This window comes from Daucus carota, chromosome 8 (assembly GCF_001625215.2).
Source record: "Daucus carota subsp. sativus chromosome 8, DH1 v3.0, whole genome shotgun sequence".
In the NCBI taxonomy this organism is placed as follows: domain Eukaryota; kingdom Viridiplantae; phylum Streptophyta; class Magnoliopsida; order Apiales; family Apiaceae; genus Daucus; species Daucus carota.
In genome coordinates, this window is record NC_030388.2 from 32,423,826 (window position 1) to 32,436,898 (window position 13,073).

Sequence of the window (13,073 nt, forward strand, 5' to 3'; positions counted from 1 at the left end):
CTCAAAAATAAGTTACGGAACTATATTTTATAAGAGCATTGAAATGCGTGTCGAACAGTTGAAAAGAAACGTATACAATTAAATGGGACAGAGGGAGTAGTAGTCTTTTATTTCATTTTACGAATATCCAAATGTTCGTACCAATATAAAATATAAAAGAATTGATAAATATAAAAAATATTTAGATATCTTTAAAGTTATTTTAAACTTTTTTCAAATTCTGATTAACAATATTTAATTGATTCTTATATTAATAGTAATGAGCTTCTCGGTACGCACATAAACAACGCAACTAAAAGTAGTTATTTATTTCCCACATTATTTGAACAAAATATTTTATCATTTAAGAAGATTTAAAACAAAATTTGGGAATATTATATTCAAATATAAAAATATTACAAATTTCATTAATGAGTTTCACTTGAATTATGAATTATAATTGAATAATATTTTCATAATAAAATCCGACATTTTTTCCCGTTACTTGAACAACGTCACAGACTTACAGTGTGCATGTCCTCAGACTAGGCGTTACGTATAATTCGAAGCAACTGAGAGCAAAAAAAATAGAAATAAAATGAACAAAGAATCGAAAAGGGAAAGGTGATATTTATGTATAAAATAGTTGAAACCGAATGAACTTTTTTCAATGTAAGCTAGCTAGCCCATGACTGAAAAGCTAACTTCATTGTTCTCCAGCATCTCCTGCTTCCTCCTGTCTGTTCCATCCTCCACACCAAATTATTTCTTATTTTTCGATAATTATTTTCGTATTTTCCCATAATTATTCGAGAATGGATGGACTCTACGGCCACCGCGCTGATTACGCAGACAAGCTGCTCATGTCGCCGGAAAATATCATGTTTCCTTCGTCGGATTACCAGAACCTGATTTCGTCGCAGCGGTTTCCGGTTTACGGATCGGATGAGCTGTTTTCTGCGGCTTCGGCTATATCGGAATCGGCTTCGAATAGTCGTAGAAGTTTTCAACAAGGAGAGGATTCGAATAATGATCCTAGTTTGATTAAGGCTAGAATTATGTCGCATCCTTCGTATCCGAAATTGCTTCATGCTTACATCGAATGTCAAAAGGTTTTTTTAAGTCCCTTGCGGGAAATATAATTAGTTGTATGAAAATTATGTGTCTGTCATTGAGTATACGTTCCTAGCGTTGCAGAACGTTAGGAATAGTATAAGTTTCTAGCGTTGCGTTGTACTACAACGCTAGAAACTTATACTGCAACGATAGGAATAGTAAAAGTTCCTAGCGTTGTAGAACGGTATGAAAATTATGCGTCATTATTGAGTATAAGTTCATAAATCGTGGAACTACATGTTGATCATATTGATAATAGGTTTCTTTGGAACATTTTTATTTTAAGGTTGGAGCACCACCGGAGATCGCGTCGTTGTTAGATGAAATACGGAGAGAAAATGATGTTTACAACAAGCATGATCATGTGAATTCTTGTATTGGAGCCGATCCCGAGCTGGACGAGTTCATGGTAAAAACAATCGTTATAATTCCGTGTTAAACGACCAATTCTCCGTCACGGGATTTAACGAGTGACCTATGTTTGTATTAATATGCAGGAAACCTATTGCGATATACTGATCAAGTACAAATCAGATCTTTCGAGGCCTTTCAGTGAAGCCAGCACTTTCTTGAGCAATATCGAAACTCAACTCGGCGATCTCATCAATAAAGGTAAACAATACAATTCCTTGGATGTATTAGTATTTGTTTCCTATGTGTTCTTGGCGCAAGATAGCTGGAGAACTTGCGCAAATTAGCATCAACATGCTTTTTTGTACTACACAGTACTCATGTTTTTTGCACACAGTACTGTGTAGGTCTGGAATTAGTGCTCTAGGTTTTGCCTGAGTTCTTGTGTCTTTGACTTTAGAGAAATAATACAGATCTAATTACTTGAATATAACAAAGATTTGACCATGGCTTGTGAGTTTTTAGTGTCTATGCTGACTGGAGCAAGATGATCCATGTAAACCCTAGAACGGAAAATCCGCTCACTTGGATACATAACACACGGATTAATTAAATCCGGATTTTCTAATTTGTGCTCGTAGACACCCACCATCAACAATTTTTCGGTCAGGTATTAGATTTATATCAACTCGAATTTTATTAATAATGATGATCCTTCACGCATAAAATTTTTCACCAATTAAAATTTTCCACGAAAGTAGTTGTCAGTGTTTATTCATATAAATTTAAATACTGGTGTCCGGAACTAGGATTACAAATGATTTAAGCTTGAAATATTTAATTGTAGCTCAAACTTCGAATGTCCGTTAGCAAATTCTTTTCACTAATTTTTCAAAATTAACCGCGGGTCGGGGTAACATCCACTAATTTTTCGAGTTCTGATGTAAAAATCTGAATAAATTTTTTCTGAGTACAACAGACTTGTTGAGTATGGGTAGCCACTCTAGTTCCGCAGTGTGGATCTTAACAACTGGGAACTGTTTGGTTCAGGTTCTGGTTCGCAAGTGATTGTTTTGGTTGATGGAAAACTGAACTTGGAAGTAAACCCATGATATATATATAAGAGATTTTGATTTGACATTTCAGAGTGGAGATCATGCCATATATGTTCAATAGTAGCAGCCTCTTTTATAGACAAACGTGAGGTGAGTATCTGTTGAAGCTAATATAAAATACTAAAACAGTATGAATTACAGAAGGTACTATATATATGGTCTTTAGCCTTTGATATAAAAGCCTCAAGGAGCATACCCCAAACACAGTCTTGCTGTAACTGAGTCATGTTTCTGTTAGAATATAATATGATTCTAGTAGGCGCTTCTCTTAGCAATTATACGTTTTAGGAGAACTGATCGTTTAATAGTTGTTTGCTGAGTTTGGTTTCCTGCTCTTTCCATGCTTTGCACAGTATAACCCTCTTACTGTGATTTGGTACTGAGAAAAACTACTGTTTATGAATGATTATTACAAGTGTGGCTTGTGAATGGGTCCAAGATAAGTATACATATTACAGACAATCTATATGGTTATTTTCGACCAAATCCCATGTGTTTGGGCAAGCTTTTCTTTTTCCTTTTAAATTTAAGGGATTATTTTTTATAATAAAAAATGCATATTTTTATAATTTTTTATATATAAATGTAAATGAGGTGTTGTATATTCGTTATTTAGTAAGAAAATAAGGGCTTATTTCAAAAAAAGTACATTTTTCTGTACTTTTCTCCAAAAATAAGCTCTTATTTCTGAAAAATAAATTTGGCCAAATAAGTCCTTTTACGATGGAACTGTTATGTTATATATGTGGATTAAATCACATAATGTGTCAGCTATAGTCATATCTGGAATGTGTTTCAAAGTTGTTATAACCTGATGTACCCACTGAAATTATATGTGGATCGAGTCTCTAGCTCCTCAGTCTTAAGATATAATGTGATATGCATATAATGTGGTACTGATCTTAAGATATAATGTGATATGCATATAAGCTCTATTTGAACAACCGCAAGGAATTATCAGAAACTGGCAGCAAATCTGAAACGTTTTCTTAGGCATCATAATTAGGGTGGTAAGTCACATGTAGTGCATGGCATATAAACTTAAGTAACAAAATGATCAAAATATGATGTCGGTGAGTGTTACAGTCTGGCAATCTGCTCTTCAATGAGCATGCCTTCTTTCCGATCTAAACTAAGAATTCAGATTCGTCAAAAAATCCTCCATCCACTTCCTGATTTTGAGAAAAGTTCCGCACTTGATATAGTGAATCATAAAGGCCTAGAGCTTCTTGCATTATGCTTCCTAGTTACCGCGATCTTCTATTAAAGGATGACTCTGGCTAGTGTCGAGCAGCAAGTACAATTAAAGATTTGTTTTTTGCTTTGTTGCTGAATCAAGTATTAATCTATATGATTTACATGTTAATTTATGAATCATCATCACAATAAAGCTTCTTTTATTATACAATTTAATATCTGAACTCTGAAGTAGTGAGGACGTGAGGCGATGAATAAAGCAGCGATGATTCCTAGTCAGTGAAGTGGTTTATGCTTGGCGACTAATGTTGTTTATTGCTTCTAAGTACAGATTAACTTTCCTGTAATCTTTTCCGAGCTTTGTGCTTCTTAATTGTTTAAGCACTTCACGTATGTGGTAATTAAACTAATTATGAATCCAGAGATTCTTAGACAATATAGCAGATGTCCACTTGGGTACAATATTAAGCATATTGTCATGTGGAAAGTCTGCGATTAGATCTTAACTACCTGTATATGTCCTATGGCTCGATGAACTTTGTCGTCTGTCCTTGTTTATCTTATCCTTAAAGTGAAATTATTTTTTGATTAGTCCATTTTGCCAGATCATAAAGCAAAAGAAGCGTCTAATTTGTCTAATTTTGTTTTTAATCTCCCTCGGAGCTGTATCAGTAACCGGCCAAGAAGTTCCAGACATGTTAGGTCCTTATTAGCTAGCTCTCCAGAAAGACCCGAACTAGTATTTTCTCTTCATTATCGCGGATCTTAGTCAAAGTCAGTTTACTGTGTCCTAACGCATAAACCAAACCAAATCAAACGTACCCAATATATCCGACTTAGAGCATGGAGGGTAAAATGTACACACAACAAGCACCATACCCCTATTCTCAAGAGTTTAAGGAAAAACTGTTTCCGTAAAGACTCCGGTTTAGTGTATGAATATATTGTGTGAGATATATGTAATTAGTAACTTAATTAGCCCATGATTTTCTTTTACATGGACTACTCACTTTTGTCGTGAAATCCTCCGTCACTGATCTGAGTCTATTCTTCAAACTAGAGTGTCATAAATCTGAGAACAGGAGTTGCCACATATTTATATTTATTTGGGAAACTTTTAGTTCTTTTTCTCCGACACATCTGTTGTCCGTCGATAATCAGGATCACCCGTGCCTTATACATACGTATAAGCCATGCAGTAGTATAACACATGCATGATTAAGTGTATGTAGGGTTTCCGCAAATAAGCTAATTAAATGAAAAATCTTCTAGAAAAGTTGTAAAATTAAATGGGGATGCCCGGTTGATCGGGTGATGAAAAGACTCCCGTGTTTTGCGCTGAGTATCTTGTTTTACAGGGAGCAAATTAAACACAGGCCACAACTCAAACACATGACTGCTACTAATCTACTGGTACCTGCACACACTGTACAAGTGCTGTAGTAGTGGCTGTCAATCTTGGCTTTATTTTTCTTGTGCTTCTTTGCTTCACATCTATCTTTAGCTTCTATGCATCTTTGCAGGCCCGGTCCTACCTCAACCACTTTTCCATCTTTCCGTTCCGGTTCTCCTAAAATCTCAAACTTCTTAGAAATCGGACTTATTCGAATTTTTTTTAATTTTTTGAGTTGAAATAGTATCAATAAGAAGAGGTTATTTTAAGCTAGTATATCTAACCTTGACCTCTCAAACTTCTTAGAAGTCGGACTTATCTGGAAAATTTTAATTTTTTCGAGTTGAGATAGTGTCAGTAGGAACAGGCTGTAGTAAGTACTATATCTAACCTCAGTTCTCAAACTTCTTAGAAGTTGGACTTATACAGGAAATTTTAATTTTTTCGAGTTGAGATAATGTCGAAAGGAATAGGTTGTAGTAAGCTAGTATATCCTGGAGATGTTGATAAGAGAGTTTACCGGGATCATGTTGTATTCTAACGTTTATATGCATGAATTTTTTTTTCTTCGAGATTTTTTGTTTTTGTTACAAAAATAGCTCTTTCAGCAGATGAAAATGCTGTATCATCAGATGATGAGCTTAGCGGAGTGGAGGTAGATGTTCAAGAAGGCCAAGCAAGGGGTGAAGATCGCGAACTCAAAGATCGACTGTTAAGGAAGTTCGGCAGTCACATAAGTTCACTGAAACTCGAATTCTCGAAAAAGAAGAAGAAAGGGAAGCTGCCTAAAGAAGCAAGACAAGCACTCATGGAATGGTGGAATGTGCACTACAAATGGCCTTATCCCACTGTAAGTACATTCATACATTCTTTAATCACATTATGTCACGTAATTTCACTGAAACTCGAACTCTCGACACGTTCAGGAGACCGACAAAATATTTTTGGCGGAATCGACTGGACTGGACCAGAAGCAAATCAATAACTGGTTCATAAACCAGAGGAAGAGGCACTGGAAACCATCAGAAGACATGCAGTTAGCTGTTATGGATAGTATTTCGGGGCAATATTACAATGACGAATAGACGAAACCAGGTAGAACGCAGATTCTCGAAAATATTCGGATATTTGAGCATGGTTTGGTTCGGTTCGGTTCGATTTTTTTTCATGTTTGTATATTCTTAATATTACTTGCTTTAAACAAGTTGTCATCTTCTTTTATGAATATAAGAGAAGATTAACAGTAGTTTCTTAACAGATATGGAACATGTATGTTCAGGCACATGCAACTAGCAAGACTGGAACATAATTTTATTCTAAATATTTATTAAGATTAAACAATTGTAATTATACTGCAGTTTTAAAAGCTAATATGTTCAAGTATATTTTTGTATTAATATCACAGTTGTAAAAATTCGAAATCGGAACTAATCAATCTATTGCTTCGGGATTTTTTTGATAAACAGAAATTTTTAGTAAAATCAGTGTATAATATCTGAATTGATAAAATGTATTTTAGAGATTATTAGGGGATTTTTTGGAATATAGGAATATGTTTGCGGTACGTAAAAAGCTTATTCAGAAAAAATAAGTAAAAAGTAACAGAGAAAGTAACTATAGCAAATGAAATAGAGGTATTTTTCTAATGGGCTTTGAATTTGAACGACCCAGAAGTCTGTTTGAAGTTTCGATAAATTACGGGTCTTTAAATATTGCAGGCTGTCTTCTTGGGCCCAAATTTAGCAGCATCTTGCTGGGTTATTCCACGATTGAACAGGGCCCAATAATATTTGTTGCATAAATTAAACTATGATAGTATAAATAATGCAAATTAATTTGTTGCATAAGATTCTGAAAAATAATTGAATAATTAGTCATTGTAATATTTCTCATTTCTCTATTTTCCACATACGTTATTTTTTTAATTAAATTTATTAAGTGGTGATTGGAATGATTTTTTTCATTATCAATAAGTAGCTTTTTTTTCAACCTTCTAAGACTAGCTTGCTATATGCTTCATTATACTACATGTAAATATATCGGTTAATTAACATGATATCATCATAATTTTGTACATCGGCAAAAACTCGTATATGAGTCGGTTAAGCATCACAGTATCATTAATTTTGTGCATCAGCAAAAATTCACAAATAATTAGCAACAATATGTCACTTCTTCACTTGCTAAAATTGTATACTATGAAGAGATTGTATTTAGTGTGTCCTGCCAGCCTTCTAAACAATGTCTTTGCAACACAAGTCACATTTTTTTCCGAATCCTAATAAACCAACTCCAACGGTATGTTTCACTCGGAAATAGGGTCTAAGATCGGATCAAGTGCAAACGTTGACGAGCCAAGTACGGGCAGAATCCTGACAACCAACTCAAACAGTATGTTTCACTCGGAAGTAGGGTCTAAGATCGGACCAAGTGCAGATTTGACGAGCCAAGTACAGGCAGAGGTTAACTATTGACGGTTTCTGTTCAACACTTCACTGTAATGTATGTGCATGATGCTTCTAGTTTCAAGAAATAATGGGTTACCGTGGGTAGAAAGAACTGTGGGAGATATTAGCAATTGAAGCAGAACTAGAACCATTCTGAGGGTAAAATGGATCATCACTCGTGTCGTTAAGCTCCATGGTCTTTTCATCAATGAAAGGAGGATTTGTTGGTGGGGGGAGGATTTCATCCTTTTTTGCCAGCATTTTGAGTGCTTTCGACATTGAAGGTCTTAGTGATGCAGCCTCTTGGATGCACAATAGTCCTATATGTACCACTCTGAGAACTTCTGCCTTTACATTGCTTCGATGGAAATCGTTCAACATTAGGTTCGTATCAAGAATCTCCTCTACGGTGCCTTGTTGAAAACGCTTCCATGCCTGTTTCACTCGAATTGGTTAGAAACCTTTAGGGTGGTGACAGATAGATGAACTACTAAATATAAAAAACTAGAAGGCTCACAATTGTAACCAGGCTGTCGGAAAATTCAGAGCTTTTGCCCTTGTTGTTTTGCCTTCCAGTAACTATCTCCAGCAAGAGCACCCCGAAGCTGTACACATCTGCCTTTTCAGTTAATTGGCCATTGGCAAGGTATTCGGGTGCCATATATCCTCTACAGAGTAGTAAACATCAGCTAATGTTAAAAACATATCTTAATTACGCTTCAATTTAAGTACCATGATTTTCTATGTCAAATATAAAGTAATCCTTACAATGTTCCTGCAATGGCGGTACTAATGTGACTCTTGTCTCCTTGGAAAGACCGGGCTAATCCAAAATCAGCAATCTTAGCTCTGAGCCTTGAATCCAACAGAATGTTGCTTGCTTTAATATCTCTATGAATTATACGAATCTTATTGTTCTCGTGAAGGTAGACTAAACCTTCAGCAGTTCCAATGATAATTTCATCTCTCTTTTCCCAGTTAAGTTCTTTTCCTTTGCTTGAGTCTGTCAAGTTATAAAAACATATATTAATCGCATCTCAGTCTATGAAATTAGATATAATAAAAATCTTCTATGAGGATAGAATTACGAGTACTTACCAAAGATGAACCGATCAAGGCTCCTGTTTGGCAAAAATTCATACACAAGAAGACTCTCGGGACCTGAACAACTGCATCCTAACAACCTGACAAGATTTTTATGTTCAACGCTGCTAATAATGTTAACTTCATTAAAAAAGTCTGCGGCTCTGTGTCTGTTATTGTAGAAAAGCCTCTTGACTGCAATCTCTCGTCCATCTGCCAGAACTCCCTGCGTTTAAGATACAGTGTAAAGTTAAATGCTTAAAAACAGATTTCTCGGAAATTCCAGATTCCTGTTGGAAAGATGGTTCATGCTATTACACTGGAATGAGATTTTTTTCTTGGCCTACCTTATAAACCGTCCCAAATCCTCCTTGCCCAAGCTTGTTGGCTTCATCAAAAGACCCGGTGGCTCTCTCAACTGTTGAGTATTTAAAGTTCAAGCTACTGTCGTGAAGAGTCTTCACCAATTTATTCACTTCGGTTGAACCTGAAAAATGTATAGAAAAAAGCATATAGTCATAACCATCTTACCAATGTGTTTACATGATCCATAGATACAAAGGTGCGAATATGTAAACGATACTATCTGATCTCTCTCAGATATACTCTCAATTTATGGCTAAAACTGCATCGATATTATCCTGAAACTAGGATACACTATTTGTAATTCAAAATAAAATGCAAAAACTCGCACCTCTTCTCTTCTTTTGAATCTTCCTGTGTTTCCATATGTAAACTGCAATAACTATCCCGACTACCAAAACAATAACAGAGCTAATGGTGACAACCACAATCACTACAACTGTCCCTGCAAATCCACAAATGAAACACCGTGATCAGGCGTACCAATAGCACCACTTTTACAGAAGACTACAGATGGTGAAGCCACACTAAACTTTTATATCAGAATTAAGCGAGGATTTTACTATTGTAACTACCTTTTGAACTTCCACCGCCTGGTATAGGATTAAGAAAGTTGGTGTCAGAATACCTCATGAAGCAGCCAGTGTTCAATGCTCGGCCCTCAGACCTAGGCAAACATCCCAGTATTGAAGAAGAAGCATTTTCAAGGCAAGCCTTACAAGAACTCGCATTCAATGTCCTCCAGCAATTAGCCAACACATATGTTGAGTCATTTTGACCTCCTCCAGTCGGTTTAAAGTGAACTCGAGCATAGTTCTGATTGTTTGGTGCATCTACAACTGCTTGTGCAACAGCTGCTTTTGCAGCTTCTTGAAATTTAGAACTCTTTCCAGTGCCATTTCCACACACTGCCACATCTTCAGGTCCTTTGTATTCATCGAAAAATGTAAAATTCTCAGCCCTCATAAAGCAACCGTCAAGGTAAATTCGACCTCCATTATAAGGATAACACTGAGGAAGTAGAGTTCGAGCTTCAGCATAGCACAAAACACAGTCAAGTAAAGAAAGATCACCATAACATTGAGCAAGTCCAAAGTTAGTATCCACCCCTCTACCAGTAATCGCTACACCAAAACCTGAACTTCTCATCTGGCTACTAATATTTTCCATCGTAGCAACAAAATTCGGTACAAAAACAGATGCATTATGCTCTACAATCTTCCCACACTTGATCTCAACCATCTTGGATCTCGGATCTCCCTCTGATCCATTTATCAACAACAGAGCTATAACAACAAAAACTACGACAACGGATACATTAACTCTTCTCTCCATTCGAGACCCTCTAGAAATACCTCCAAGCCTAATTCTGCAGTTATTCCCAATACAATTTAACAAAACCCGAAAAAATACAAATAACTAAACAAAACTGCCTTTCAACACACATAATTGAGCAATTCAGATGGGCCAATCTGTCAATCCATAAAGCATAAAATTAAGCAATTTCCAACATTAAAACTCAACTAATTCCTTGACTTTTCTGGTAAAGTGCACTAAGGTAGGGTGTGAAAGCAACTCAAATTCTTGATCCTTGGCTCAAAAGGTTATACATGGACAGTTGCATTACTACAAGCCAAAGATGGCAGGTGTCAAATAATCAACATGTGAAACTAAACTCATTTCAAACTCAACATGTCAACAAAAAAAAAAGGAAATAAAAACATCTAGAAACATTTGAAAATCTATGGGATCAACAATGAATTGATTAAGGTCATAATCAAATTAAATAAAGTGGGCAATTTTCATTGACTGAATTACACCTAAGGAGAACAAGTGAACAACCTACCTACACTAAATATATGTCAAAAAGATGTTAGACCCACCTCATCTACTCCCATGGCACCTAGCTAACCATCTTCATTATTTTTAAGCTCACTTTCATAAAATAAATAAATAATTTAATAATTATTACACATATATTTCTCGCTCGAAAACGGATTGTGTTTGAGGGTGCGATGTACGCAGACTTTATCCGACGCTAAATTTTAAATTTTGTTTACCAGAAAACAAAATTATGGAAACAAGAAAGTCAAGAACTGATCAAGAAAGTCAAAAAACTCAAACACTTAAAAGCTAAAACCTCAAGAACCTGAAACATGAAACAGTTAACTACTTATAAGCTAGAAAAACAAGCTGAAAGGTATTACAGCTAGATTTATAGTATTATTATTTATTACCTTGATGTTTTTCTTCTTCTTATGCTTGTATATACATGTATGATCCTTATATGTGCATGATCACTTGAGGTGAGCAAAAATTTACTGAGCTGCTTCTGGGTTGATGGATAAAATGATGAGTTACTGCAGGAAAGAAAAAGAAGAAGAAGAAGAAACAGAGGGTGCAAAAGCGAAAATGATGTTGTGTATATCTGTTGTTCTCTTGAAATTCAGAGCATTAAAAGCTAAATAGAGACGTTTTCAAAAACGCGGTTGGGTAAATTTGAAGGGGGTTTGACTATGTATTTTATCTGCCCCGGGAAAATTATTTACAGGCAAGTGCCAAATCTGGAGTACAATTGTGATTCGTATAATATATTTTTTAATATAATTTTTAGATTCGTAAAAAATCCGACCATAGTAGGAAATATTTATAAATAGTATCGGTAATAAACAGATTTAATATATAGTATTAAGAATTTTGGGTCCTCAGTAAGAAGAATTTGCATTTATATAAAATAATTTCATTCTTATTAAAAATGAGAGGTCACTATTTTTATTTAATTTTTCTTGTATTTCTCTTTTTTTAAACTCGGGAATATCTGACGGAAAAAAAACTCAGAAACACGATGTTAAAAGTCAAAACTTTAACTCGTGCTGTTTTCAGTTTAAAAAAAACATCAACGGACTGAAATTAGTCAAACGACCTTGCGAAAAAAGAAGAAAAAAAATTAGTCAAACGAAATCGAAGAAACAAAAAGAAACTAGTCAAACGAAAATCAAGTGAACCTTCCTGGGAACCTAATACAGGGAACTTTGTAGTAAACGAACAGAAATTGTGATAACAGTTAAAAGACACTAGCAGCATCATATTTGTAATATTACGTGCAATGCCAGTTCGTTCTCACATTTTTAAATCTAAATATTACATGTAAAACTCACTCAACAATGACCTTTGAGATTTTGACCCGACCCAGTTTTGTACAGCTTATATTAAATATCACGAGTATTACCCAGTCATTGACTAAATAGTATAAATCATTATATATGATTAAGCTCATAAATTAAAATTTTGATTATATTTTTCTGTTTAATAAATATTTCAGAATTAGAATAAAGGCAAAGCATTAAACATATGTATTAAAAGTCAAAGACCTGTGTATCAGTATTTTTTGACAAGTGGGGGAAATATGGCAATCCTCATACTTTGGTAAAGGAAATCGGTCAACGGAAAGTCAAAATATAAATCTAAATTCGATAAGTTTCCATTTCAGCAGAAGTGACCCGCAAATATAGCTACTTCTGTGAGGATAGGTAGATAACAAAACCTGCTAAAATCAAGGAGAACCTAGGAAGGTGCAGTCCAAAATAAATTTGCAGAGTTCAAGGCCATAAGATAAGAACAAGAAACATCTATCAAAAAACCTTTACATATTCTAATTCTTCACCCTTGGGACTGTAGGTTGTTCTGAGGGCAGAAGAACTCATTTCAGGATCCGAAAGCCAAGACCTGAAACAATGGCTTCCAATATGTACCAGCATTTGGCAAGAGTTTGGCTGGTGATGGCCATGATTGGCCTCTTTGCTTCAGCTACCGAAGCATTTGGCAACAACCGGTTCTGCAAAACAAGCGATTACAAGCAAATTTGTAACTTGATGGTTAAAGATGCTAATAATTGGCATGATGCCACAAGAAATGCGATTCAATCATCTATAGACGTTGCAGTAACTTTGCAGAAAATGACACCTACACTAGACAAAGCACTTGGAAGACTTCCTGGAAATTCCAAAGATAGCACCACGTCAACATGCA

At 35.2% G+C, this 13,073-nt stretch overlaps 2 protein-coding genes across 3 annotated transcripts; one reads left to right on the top strand and one right to left on the bottom strand.

Moving 5' to 3' along the window:
• The first annotated feature begins 637 nt into the window (after positions 1 to 637).
• On the top strand, positions 638 to 6,433 carry LOC108197298 (homeobox protein knotted-1-like 6). 2 transcript variants are annotated; one of them, XM_017364877.2, is made up of 5 exons: positions 638 to 1,091; positions 1,382 to 1,504; positions 1,593 to 1,707; positions 5,763 to 6,001; positions 6,078 to 6,433. In XM_017364877.2, the coding sequence occupies exons 1-5, from the start codon at positions 795 to 797 to the stop codon at positions 6,234 to 6,236; spliced, it is 933 nt and encodes a 310-aa protein (XP_017220366.1). In that variant the 5' UTR covers positions 638 to 794; the 3' UTR covers positions 6,237 to 6,433. The 2 variants fall into 2 exon arrangements, with proteins under 2 accessions (XP_017220366.1, XP_017220365.1); XM_017364876.2 differs by having other exon boundaries at positions 655 to 1,091; positions 5,760 to 6,001.
• An 814-nt stretch (positions 6,434 to 7,247) lies between these two features.
• On the bottom strand, positions 7,248 to 11,486 carry LOC108197175 (cysteine-rich receptor-like protein kinase 2). The gene is made up of 8 exons (XM_017364711.2): positions 11,282 to 11,486; positions 9,620 to 10,413; positions 9,376 to 9,489; positions 9,029 to 9,168; positions 8,697 to 8,907; positions 8,367 to 8,601; positions 8,116 to 8,266; positions 7,248 to 8,033 (listed from the first exon to the last, which is right to left on the bottom strand). The coding sequence occupies exons 2-8, from the start codon at positions 10,377 to 10,379 to the stop codon at positions 7,692 to 7,694; spliced, it is 1,953 nt and encodes a 650-aa protein (XP_017220200.1). The 5' UTR covers positions 10,380 to 10,413; positions 11,282 to 11,486; the 3' UTR covers positions 7,248 to 7,691.
• Positions 11,487 to 13,073: the final 1,587 nt, after the last annotated feature.